This window comes from Hemitrygon akajei, chromosome 16 (assembly GCF_048418815.1).
Source record: "Hemitrygon akajei chromosome 16, sHemAka1.3, whole genome shotgun sequence".
NCBI classification, from domain to species: Eukaryota; Metazoa; Chordata; class Chondrichthyes; order Myliobatiformes; family Dasyatidae; genus Hemitrygon; species Hemitrygon akajei.
Window position 1 is genome coordinate 63891171 of NC_133139.1, and position 12070 is coordinate 63903240.

Below are 12070 nucleotides of genomic sequence, written 5' to 3' on the forward strand. Positions count from 1 at the left end.
GTTGCAAAATTCCTCCCATTGCTTCGAGGGCAGCAGCCTTAAGACAAGAAGACAGAGGAGGAGAATTAGGCCATTTGGTCCAACACGTCTGCTGCACCACTCCACATCGGCTGATTTATTATCCCTCTCAACCCCATTCTCTTAGCTTCTCCCCATAATCGTTAACACTCCTACTAATCAAGAACCTATCAACCTCCTCATTAATAATTATAATAAGTACTTTTATTGATCCTAAGAGGGAAATTATTTTGTTACAGCAGCAACATTTAAAAACACACTTAGCAATAATTATAAATAATACTATAAATATAATAATAATAACTAATAATAATGTACAGAATAATAATATACACAATAATTTACCAGTGTGCAATACTGTGCAATAATAATGTACGAAAGAATAAAACAGTGTTGTTACATACCCCGTGGTTATCTTGTGAGTGTCTTATGACCATGATGTAATTGAGTATCTGGTGAGCATGATGTAATAGTCTTGTGATGGTGGAGTGATGTAATTTCCCGCCATTGTGAGGTCACATGATGTAATTTTCCTGCCAGTGAGAGGTCATGTGATAGCCTGTTTCAACAGGTATAAAATGGGGAAGCCTTGCTGTGACAGAGGTCAGTTCGTAGTTTAATTCGTCAATTACTCCATTATGCTGCGTATTTGTTTCATGACGCAGGTTTGTTTTAAAGTGGAGTTTTACTTTCTATCTTAAGTCTCAAAGGTTATTGCGGGCAGTTTCACCACAATGCTGCCAGTTTAGTCCAGTTGGAGAGCAAAGAATTTATTGAAGTACGGAGACTCGAAGGATCAAGAAGAGTTGGTGTCATCGGCGATAATACAGGATCGACCTTATTGAATCCTTGTTCAAAGAGATAGTAACCTGTATCCAAGATAATACCTGCTGTAAGAGCAGAAAGGGTTGGACGCAACGTTATTCACCAAGGAAGGCCAGTTCCTTTAAGCCGTTTTTATTTCCTTCGTCATAAATCCTTCGGGCAAGGCATCTTTCGGCTGGGATCAGCAGTAACGTTACGTCGTTGAGGAATTCGTTACTTCAGGAAAGTCTCTCCTAATTGACTGTGTAAATCATTTGGACTTTCTCATTTACCACTTTTAAGAACTGTGTTCGCATTTATCACTTTAAGAACTGTTCGAGTCTTCGTATAGCAGTTAACTTCCAGTTAAGTTAATTGTTTGTTTACTTTTGGTTTTTTTTTATTGAGCAGTGTTTAATAAATGTTTCATTTGTTTATAAAAAAACTGGTCTCAATTCTATATTCATCGTTGCCGTATCATAACAGTGTCTATTGTACAATGGTGTGTTCTCCTGTCACACAGAGATGAACTGTTGTATATGTTTATTGCATTTGGTAGGAAAGATTTTCTGTAACAATCCTTGTGACAGCAGAACTGAATGAGCCTGTTCAAAAGGGTGCTCCACTGCTTATGCAGTAAATGTACCCGATGACTTGGTCTCCACAGCCGTCTGTGCCAATGAATTCCACAAATTTACCATCCTTTTGCTCAAGAAATTCCTCCACATCTCTGTTCTAAAGGGATATTTTTCTATTCTGAGGCTGTGCCCTCTGGTCCTGTATTCTCCCACTGTTGGAAACATCTTCTCCATATCTACTCTAACTAGGCTTTAAATAATCGATAGATTTCAATAAGTCACCTCTCATTCTTCCAAACTCAGTGAATACAGGCCCAGAGCCATCAAACACTCCTTGTATGTTAACCTTTTCATTTCCAGGATCATTCTCGTAAATTTCTTCTGGTCCCTCTCCAATGTCAGTGCATCCTTTCTTAGATATAGGGCCTTTGCTGAGTTCCTCCAGCATTTTGTGTGTTCATGGGGATCATAGATTATTTTGTCCACTTTCCTGAAGCAGCGGAATATGAAAATTATAAATAAATATGATAAAGGACTCTTGATGAGATATTAACTTTCTACAGATGCTGCCAGATCTGAATTTTCCCACAATTTCTGTTTTTATTTCCAGCATTTATGATATGACTGAAAATAAGATGAATGCAGTTTTAGCTATTGTGAGAGAACTGAATAAGTACTTGAAAAGAAGGAAATATTCAGGATTATGGAAAAGGTCTGTAGAGAAGTTTGTTGGATTTGGAGATGATAATGAACAGAATGTTCACTGGAAGTGAAGAATGAGGAGCAAATCTTGCCGCATCTGTTTTATTAGACATTCATAACAAAGAAATGGCAGTAAAGCATAACGCAGCAGCAGGTAACCAACTCTAACTGTAACCAACTCACTCTAGCAAAAAACATGCCTACACTGAAACATGGTTCAAGCCGGACACATAAGAGAACCTTCTCAGATAAGAACGGTCTGCGGGACAACTAGGACAGTCTTGATTTACGCTGTCATAACGTGGGTTCACAGACAAAGAAACCACAGAAGTCCCAAACCAGCTACACTACAAATTACTGAAAACATTGAGAGGAAAAATAAATAATTTCTTGAAAGCCTTGTCATGGGTAGATAGGTTGAAAATGAGAGCTTCAGGCACATTCATAAATCAGAGTACTGAGTGCAGGAGTTGGGATGTTATGCTGAAGTTGTATAAGACAGTGCTGAGGCCTAATTTGGGGTATTGTGGGCAGTACTGGTCAGCTCCCTATGGGAAAAAATATCAATAAGCTTGAAAGAGTGCAGAGAAAATTAACAAGGATGTGGCCAGGACTTAAGGACCTGAGTTTTAGGGAAAGGTTGAAGAGGTTTGGACTTATTTTCCATGAAGCGTAGGAGAATGAGCAGAGACTTGATCGAGGTTTATAAAATTATGAGGGGTATAAATAGGGATTTATAAATGCAAACAAGCTTTTTCCACTGAGGTTGGGTGAGACTAGACTAGAAGTCATAGGTTAAGAGTGAAAGGTGAAATATTTAAGGGGAACTTCAGGGTGACAACTTCACTTGGGCTATGTGAGTGTGGAATGAGTTGTCAGTGGGAGTGGTGAATGTGGGTTTGGCTACAACATTTAAGAGAGGTTTGGATAAGTACATAGATGGAAGGGATTAGTAGGCCTATGTTATGGGTGCAGTTTGATGGGATTGGGCAGAATAAGTTTAAATGGACTAGATTGGCTGAAGGGCTGGTGCTGTAGTGCTCTATGATTCTACAACAAACAGGTGATTATACAAACATATAAGCAAGCATAAATTAAGTTAAAATACAAGAACAAGTAATAATTTAGACCCTAATGCAACAAGGTCTAACCATTCAGCCCTTACAAAGTGTTGATGGAGACAGGGTGGCAGAAATGGGCACTTTCTCTGTACTGATTTGTTCCATATGTTCTGTGGCCATCACAATGCACTGGTGTCCAAGATGAATCCATCTCCTTTTCTCTTCCCCAGTTTCCCCAGAGGGAGCACAACTAAAGTCCATTATGAAGAAGAAGGAAAACGGAGTAAGTTCTGACAGCCCTCCCACAAAGAAGAGCCTCCAGTTTATCGGTGTTAATGGGGGGTGAGTATCCAAGGCTGATGGTCTGACTCTGCATTCCATGGCACTGGTCAAGGTTCCTACTCCAGATGTCTTTTCTCTCACTGAGTTGGGCAACGTCTTAAACAGGAGTCCGTTTTATCCTCATTCACCTCTCACTGAGTTGGGCAATGTCTTAAACAGGAGTCCGTTTTATCCTCATTCACCTCTCACTGAGTTGGGCAACGTCTTAAACAGGAGTCCGTTTTATCCTCATTCACCCGTGGGAAAATAACTAAAATGCTAGAGGAACTCGACAGGTCAGGAGGCATCTGAGGAGGGAGGTGGGCTGTCAGTGTTCTGGGGCCAGATCCTTCATAGTGCACTGAAGGCTAAGGAAATTTGGCATGTCCCCATTGACCCTCACCAATTTTTGTAGGTCCATCTGCAGTCTTATGTGTCTCTAGTCACCCATGAATCAGAAGATAGGGATAGTTAGAATATAGAACATTACAGCACTGTACCAGCCCTTCAGCCCTTTACATTGGATGTTCTGTCAACCTTTTAACCTAAGAACTTTCTAACTCTTCCCTCCTGCATAGCCCTCCATTTTTCTATCATCTATGTGCCTATCTAAGAGTTTCTTAAACGTATCTAAAGTATCTGCCTCTACAACCAACCCTAGCAGGGCATTCCATACATCCAACACTCTCTGTGTTAGAAAAAAAATCTCTATTATCCCCTTCATACTTCCCTCCAACCACCTTATACTTATACAGTCGGCCTTCCTTATCCGCGGTGGATTGGTTCCGGGACCCCTCGCAGATACCAAAATTTGCAGATGCTCAAGTCCCTTATTCAACCTTATTCAACCTGTCTCAATGCATTGGACCTTAGGACCCAGCAGAACCCCAGACGTTATTTAACCTGTGTCAGTGCGGTGGACATCAGGACCCGGTGCCAGAACTCTGAAAATAATCACGATCACGATTGAAAATAAAGTGGAAATAATAAAGTGATCGGAAAGAGGTGTAACGCCATCGGTCATTGGAAAAGCGTTAGGCTACGTCGGTCAACGATCAGAACAATTTTAAAGGATAATGTGAGAAAGGCTCTGTCCCGATGAAAGCTACAATTATTACTAAGCAACGCAGTGGTTTAATTATTGGGTTTTGATCCTCCACAAAAACCTGCCACGGATGGAGAGCGTGCTCAGAAGTGGTCTGTCACTGGATCAAACTTGGAAAATTCCGTTCCCAAGCCCGGCACTGAAACATACATTCTTAATTGTTCTATATGCATAGAAAGGTACAATGTATACTATATACTCAGACAAATGTTCGACTAACAGATGCTAAATAATACTGGATGTACCTGTTCCGACTTACTTAGTAAGAGAACTTACGATTTTTTTCGATCCTGATGCATGATAACCCACGCACATCCTCCCGTATACTTTAAATCATCTCTAGATTACTTATAATACCTAATACAATGTAAATGCTATGTAAAATGGTTGTTATACTGCATTGTTTAGAAAAAAAAACAAGAAAAAAAAGTCTGTACATGCTCGAACAACAAGTGCTGGAAGAGCACTTCCGGGTTTTCGCGATTGGTTGAATTCGCGCATGCGGAATCCGCGGATAAGGAGGGCCAACTGTACTGCCTTGGAACCAGTGGGTCAGAAGGCATCAATGGAGGGAAATGGACAGTTAATGTTTTGGAACAAGACCACTTGTAGTAATGTTTCTATCTTACATTGTACTGCTGCCACAAAACAACAAATTTCACGGTCCATGTTGACAATGATAAACCTGATTCTGAATTGGGTGTCTCTCAAAACCTTTCCTATCCTTGTACACATCCAAGTGTCTTTCAGATGGCTTTCAAACGAAAACATTGAAAATCCCTTTCCTCCCTTAGATGCTGCTCAGTGTTTTGGCAGTGTGCTGTCAGCAGATTCTTTGTTGCACCTTTTAAATGTTGTTAATGCCCCTGCCTTAACCACTTATTCTGGCATCTCATTCTGAACACCCTGGTAAAAATGTTGCCTCTTGGGCTCCTCTTAAATTTCTCCCCTCTGAGCTTAATCCCATGCCCTCTAGTTCTAGATTCCCCGACCCCAGCAGTTGCGAAGATGCTTCTGAGTGTTAGTTTCTTTCCTGTAGTTACGAGTCCACATCTTCTGATGAATCCAGCTCTGAGAGTTTATCGAATGAGTCAGACGGTGAGAGCACGGAGAGCGATTATCATGAGGCCAGTGAGAGGCTTCCAGGAGAACAGAAGGAGAAGGCAGAGAGCAAGACTGTTCCAGCACATCCCTTGCAGGAAACCCAGGGTGTACGGACTCGAGCTGAGCCTGTAGGGGTGGCCAAGAGATTGGAGACCCCAATGGAACCCACAGTGGAGGCTGAGAGTACGCGGACTGCCACGCAGACACCACCGAGATCTGAGGAAGAGAAGCAGGTGCAGAACATAAGGAAGAAAGAGCATGTGAAGGAGGTGGTGCAGAGGATGGAGGGAGAAGCAGAGGCAGAAATCAAAGCAGTGAAAAGCCAGCCAGAGACCGTCGTTCACCATGAAACAGTGAGCCATGAGCAAGAAGGAGACAACCGCACGTATGTAAATAAACTCTCATTGTCACTTTGTCCTGTCTTTCTAGAAGATAAAGTCTTACCTTCTAAAATGTTAAAAGGAGCAGCAATGCTTTTACAGTGCCAGTGACCCAGGTTCGATTCCCACTCCTGCCTGTAGGGAGTTTGTATGTTCTCCCCATGACCACATGAGCTTTCTCTGGATGTCCCATTTTCCTCCCACATTCCAAAGACATACAGGCCAGCAAGTTAACTGGTCACACGGGTGCAATTGGGCTGCATAAGCTTATTGGGCTGGAAGGTCCTGTTACTGTGCTTATCTCTAAGTAAAATGTAAAACTATCTTTTTTAAACATAAACAATAGATTCTGCAGATGCTAGAAATCCAGAGCAACACACATAGGATGCTGGAGGAACTCAGCAGGTCAGGCTTTGGAAATGAGTAAACAGTTGGTTTGGGCCAAGGCACTTCAGGACTGGAGAGGAAGTGGGAAAACTCCAGAACAAAAATGTGGGGGAAAGGGAAGGAGGGCTAGCTAGAAGGAGGTGGATGAAGCCAGATGTGTGGGAAAGGTAAAGGGCTGGAGAAGAAAGTATCTGATAGGAGAGGAGAGTGGACCATGGCAGAAAGGGAAGAAGGAGGGGCACCAGGGGAGGTGATAGGCAGGTGAGGAGAAAAAGGCAGTGACCAGAGTGTGGATTGGAAGAAGAGGTAAGGGAGAGGGGGGAAGGATTACCGGAAGGAGAAATCGATGTTCGTGCCATCAAGTTTGAAACTACCTGGATGGAGTATGAAGTGTTGCTCCTTCACCTTGAGTGTGGCCTCAACATGGCACAAGAGGAGGCCATGGACCGACATGTCGGAACGGGAGCAACAATAGAAATAAAAACGATAGACCGCCGGGACATTCTGCTTTTTAGCAGATGCAGTGGAGGTGCTCGACAAAGCGGTTCCCCAATCTATGTCAGGTTTCACCAATGTAGTGGAGGCAGCACTTAGAGCATCGGATACATAGATGACCACAAGAGATTTGCAGATGAAGTGTTGCCTCATCTGAGAGGACTGTTTAGGGCCCTGAACTGAGGTAAGAGAGGAGGTGAATAGGCATTTGTGGCATTCCTGTTGCTTGCAGGGATATGTACCAGGAGGGAGATCAGTGGGGAGGGATGAATAGGCAAGGGAATCATGGAGGGAGCAATCCCTGCAGAAAGCGGAGAGTGGAGGGGGGGGGTAAAGATGTGTTTGGTGGTAGGATCCCATTGAAGGTGACAGAAGTTGCGGAGAATGATGTGTTGATATGAAGACTCATGGGGTGATAGGTGAGGACAAGAGGAAATCTATCCCTGTTACGGGAGCAGGAAGATAGGGTGAGTGCGGATGTCTAGGAAATGGAGGAGATGCGAGTAAGGACAGTATCAATGGTGGAAGAAGGGAAAACCTGTCCTTGGAAGAAGGACAGAAAAGCATCATCCTAGGAATGGATGTGGTGGAGACAATGGAAATGAATTTAAGGGTAGGGTGGAAGTTGGAGGCAAAGTGATGAAATTGACATGGTCAACATGGGAACATGAAGAAGCATCGATGCAGTCATCAATATAGTGCAGCTAGAGTTGGGGAGCACTACCAGGGAAGGCTTGGAACATGGCCATATAGAACTACTGTTCTACGTAGCCAACAAAAAGGCAGGCATAGCTGGGGCCCATGGCTACCCCTGGGGTTTGAAGGAAGTGGGAGGAGCCAAAAGACAAATTGCTGAGGGTGAAGACTAGCTCTGCCAGACAGGGGAGGGTGTTGGTGGAGGGGGACTAGTTGGGTCTTTCGTTGAGAAAGAAGCAGAAAGCTTTAAGGCCTTCTTAATGAAGGGTAGATGTGTATAAGAACTTGACACCCATGGTGAAAATGAGGCAGTCAGGACCAGCAAACTGTCTCAGGACAGTCCTCCCAAGGCTCAGATGCGGTATTACCCTTCCTCTGACTTCCACATTAGTCATTATCAGGCCAAGTACAGCACAGGATTTTACTCTCGTGTGATAGAAAAGGAGGCCAGTTGGTCCATCATTTTTATGCTGATTCTCAAAACTAGCCCAACAATCGCATTCCTCCAGTTCTTTCCCTGTAACCCATGTACCCATCAATTTCCCCACTCTGACTCTCCTACCAACCAACCACACACTAGAGGTAATCTACAGCATCCAGTTAACCTGCCGACCCACATTCCTTTTAGGATGTGAGAGGAAACTAGAACACTGAGGGGAAATCCTTGCAATCTCTGCATGCACAGCAATAGAGACTGATGGATCGATGAGGCAGGGTCATTAACTGATGATTGAGGGAGAGTGAAGTACTCCAGGGTCGAGCCAGCACAGGTTATGTAGAGAGTAGAGCACAGTGTCTGGATTCTGGAGTACATCTTTCAGAGCGGGACAATTTTTAAAATCTTTTTTAATAAATTTACTGTAAAACAAAAAAAATTCACAGAATTCCAAACAAACATTAGGGAAAAGACAAGTTAGATATAGAATAAAGCAATTCCTTCACCGTCCCAGTGCAGATCGGGACAGGGTAGAGCTTCTCCGTCAAACACTCCCATGGCATGTTTAGTTCCAGTCCTTTCTCGTTCCTTCAGGCTGGGAGAGACGTGTACCTGGTGTGTACGAGGCTGTAGTCCTATTCGCACATCTGCAGGGACTGCTTACATTTTAGCTCCACCCTCTTCATAACTGGCCACCTTGTACGAAGGTGGGCAAGGAAGGAGGATCGTGTCCAAGTAACCCTGCTCCTGAGGGTGGCAAAGATGGCTCTCCTTGGGTCCTGGAGGCTGGCAGCAAAGGGCTCCGCCCAGGCTGACTGCCTGGCTACATTCCGGGGGGATATCCCTGCCCAGGTAACTGTGAAGAAGGAGCACATGGTGACCACAAATACCATGGAGGTATTCCAGGACCATTGAGTACTGCAGAGGATAAATGTCACCCTAGATAAGGTTGGGAACTGTTATGTATGTGCGGAGCAGGAGAGAGAATGGCGTTACGGGATTAAGTGTTTATACTAAGTTATGTTAGCCCTGGTACACAATAGACAACTTGCAGTGCAGGAGTGACAGAAACATGCAAACTCAAAAGCCCACGCAAGAGCAGAGAGCTCACCATGTGTAGGAAAACCAATCAATTGGCTGCATGTGCATTTGCCACCCTCTCACAATTGATCCAACATGGTTAGAGAAGTTTAAATTTACTTTGTGTTAACTACTGATATTGGCTCTGTGTTTGGTTGTAGCGTTATAGAATTTTTAATTTTTTTAATTTGTCTTTATTTAAGGATACAGCACTGTAACACACCCCTCCAGCCCATGAGACCACATCACCCATGTGACCAACTGACCTACTAACCCAGGCATATGCGGCCCGTTAAGCTTTTTAATCCGGCCCGCAGAACTTGATGAAATTATATTAATAAACCTTGTTAACACCTCAGATCCATCCTGAGAATCGCCACAACAAAACTAAATCCAGACTTTGATGCGCTGGCTAAAAAGGGAGACCAACAACACTGTTCCCACTGAAATTAAAAATAAGTTTCTTCGTTGTGTTATGTAAAAAAATACATTTGAAAATATTTTTTTCAATAAGCCTTACATGTTACATGTCATTTCTGTTAAGTGATGGACATGAGTAGTGCGCAGGTGCACGTACGTTCTCAAAATAAAAAATGCGCTCCAGATCAAATAACGCGCTCCGCATACTGGCGCGCTGTCACTGTTCTGTCCTTGTGCTGGTCGTTGTTGAGTTTTGGCACAGGGGACAATTGAATAAAAAGGAGCAGGACAAGTAGACCTGCATCTCCTACCATTTTTGAAATAAAGACAGTCAGGAGGAGAGTGATGATGATAATATCTTGAAGGATAACAGAATTTTCAGTGCTTTAAAATAATAACTGTTACTATTAAAAAAAGCTGTATTTTATTCATTTAATTTTCAGTGTTTTAAAAGTCATTTCAATAAATAGCTAAATACCATGGGACTTCAAAGACAGATATTTTGTTGAAATGCATTTGTTCATTTTCAATTGAAATTAAAGCACATGTTTTCTACATATCCCATGATATTTTATTTTCTCTTATGAGGTGTATTACCAAAACACTCCGTCCATCTGCTCCTGGTCTGGCCCCCCTGTCAAATTTTAGAACCCTTTGTGGCCCACAAGTCAAAAAGTTTGCCCACCCCTGTACTAACCCATGTGCCCTGGAATCTGAGACGGAACCGGAGTACCCAGGGGAAGCCCACGTTGTCATGGGGAGAATGTAGAAACTCCTTACAGACAGCAGTGGGAATTGAACCCTGCTCACAGGCGCTGTAGCAGTGTTATGCTACCATGCCACCCCATATCCCAAATATTTTTATTTAAATTCAAAAGGACCAAAACAAGAATCATGCCAAATGGAAGCTTGGGCAAAAATCTCCAAGGGAATGTGATCAACTTGTCACACCACACCTGCTGTGTTTCGAGATGTGATGGGACAGACTCCAAACCTCTCGCTCACTTGCCTGTGTCTTCCTTTCAGGTTTGAGCTGACTGAGGGCCTGGTGTCAGCCTGCGTGACTCTGCAGAAACACCTGAACGACCCAGATGGCTTCACAAACAAGGACGTGGTATGCTTGCTCACTCTTTGTTGATCCTCCCCCATTGCTAGGGTGACACCAGCAGAGAGAATTGCCAGTTTGCCTCCTCTGCAAACCCCAAGGATCTGATTATTTTATTGGAACCAAAGTGGTGTGAAAGGCAGCTGGTTATCATCATGACATTAAAGAAAAGTTCGGTGCAGAAGTAGGCTATTTGACCCATCAAGTCTATGATTTGACCATCACCATCCCAATCTGCATGTAGGATGTAGTATCAACACGGTGCCTGCCAGCCTGGCCATTCTCCTTCCTGTCACCTACCTTCCAGGAGAAGATAACAATTACCCTAGAAAATTGCCAGATTCAAGTGGTGTGACACCTGCTACAGAAAACTAAAATTCTAGAAAAATACTGAAGTAGCTATATTGTATTTGCTGGAAAATTCACTGAACAATTTCATATCTGTAGGTGATTGTATACAAGCCAGCAGAGGAAAGTTATACTACAAGAAAAATAACAATTCTACACTTAATCCATCAGCCCCTTTCAGTTTTGGCATCCTGATTGTTTCTCCTCTCTCTGTAAAAATAATTCTTGTTGCCCTGTTCTCATTTCCTGCTTTGATTTGTAATTCCCTGGACTGAATCCTCCCTAACTTTCCCTGCCTCCAACAGTCCCTACCTCTCTAGCCTTTCGATGTGGCTGAGCTTGCTCAGCCCTGGTAACATTTCCAGAAATCTGTGCACCTTCTCCAAGTCCCAGCCTTGTTCACTTTTGTCTGGGTGAGTTCAGGTTTGTCGCTCGTGAACAAAGAACATTTAAAATCCCTTTTGACATTCTTAGCTGCTTTCAGGTGCTCATTAAACGTGAATATGGTTGGGAGAGGGAGGGGTGATAGTGAGTGCAAAGGATGATTTCAGTAAAAGAGCAGGTTATGGTAAATGATAAGCAGGCAAAATGAGGCTGTGTTTGAGTGAGTTTATGGGAGATATACTGTAGTTAGCTGTGTGTTGGCTCAAGAATGTCTGAGCACGTTAGTTAGAATTTGAACTGGTTTATTATTGTCATGTGCCAAGAAATGGTGGAAAGCCTGTTTTGAATACTGTTAATACAGATTAGATCATCACATGGTGCATTGAGGTAGAACAAGGTAAAACAATAACGGGGAGTGGAACAAAATGAAACAACTGCTGAGGAAGTGCAGTGCCGTTAGACAATAAGGTGCAAGATCATGGCAAGCTAGATTCTGAGGTCAAGAGTCCATCTTAACATGCCAAATCTGTAAAGGCCATTATTAGTCATTGTTAGAGGCAGAGGATTTAGATTTAAAAGTGTAGAATGATTATAATAGACGTAATGAGTGGATCTGTGGAGAGCAGTTTGTGGGGGTGGGGTGGGG

General features: G+C 43.1%; 1 protein-coding gene across 8 annotated transcripts in view; it reads left to right on the forward strand.

The window, feature by feature from the left end:
- kank2 (KN motif and ankyrin repeat domains 2) overlaps positions 1 to 12070 on the forward strand; it is a 156606-nt gene that overhangs the window by 111778 nt on the left and 32758 nt on the right. For 7 of the 8 annotated variants that reach the window (XM_073069035.1, XM_073069038.1, XM_073069034.1 and 4 more), the window contains exons 5-7: positions 3394 to 3505; positions 5629 to 6078; positions 10614 to 10701. In XM_073069035.1, coding sequence (XP_072925136.1) covers positions 3394 to 3505; positions 5629 to 6078; positions 10614 to 10701 — 650 coding nt within the window. The remainder of the gene's footprint in view (positions 1 to 3393; positions 3506 to 5628; positions 6079 to 10613; positions 10702 to 12070) is intronic. The other variant, XM_073069042.1, reaches the window with a different exon arrangement.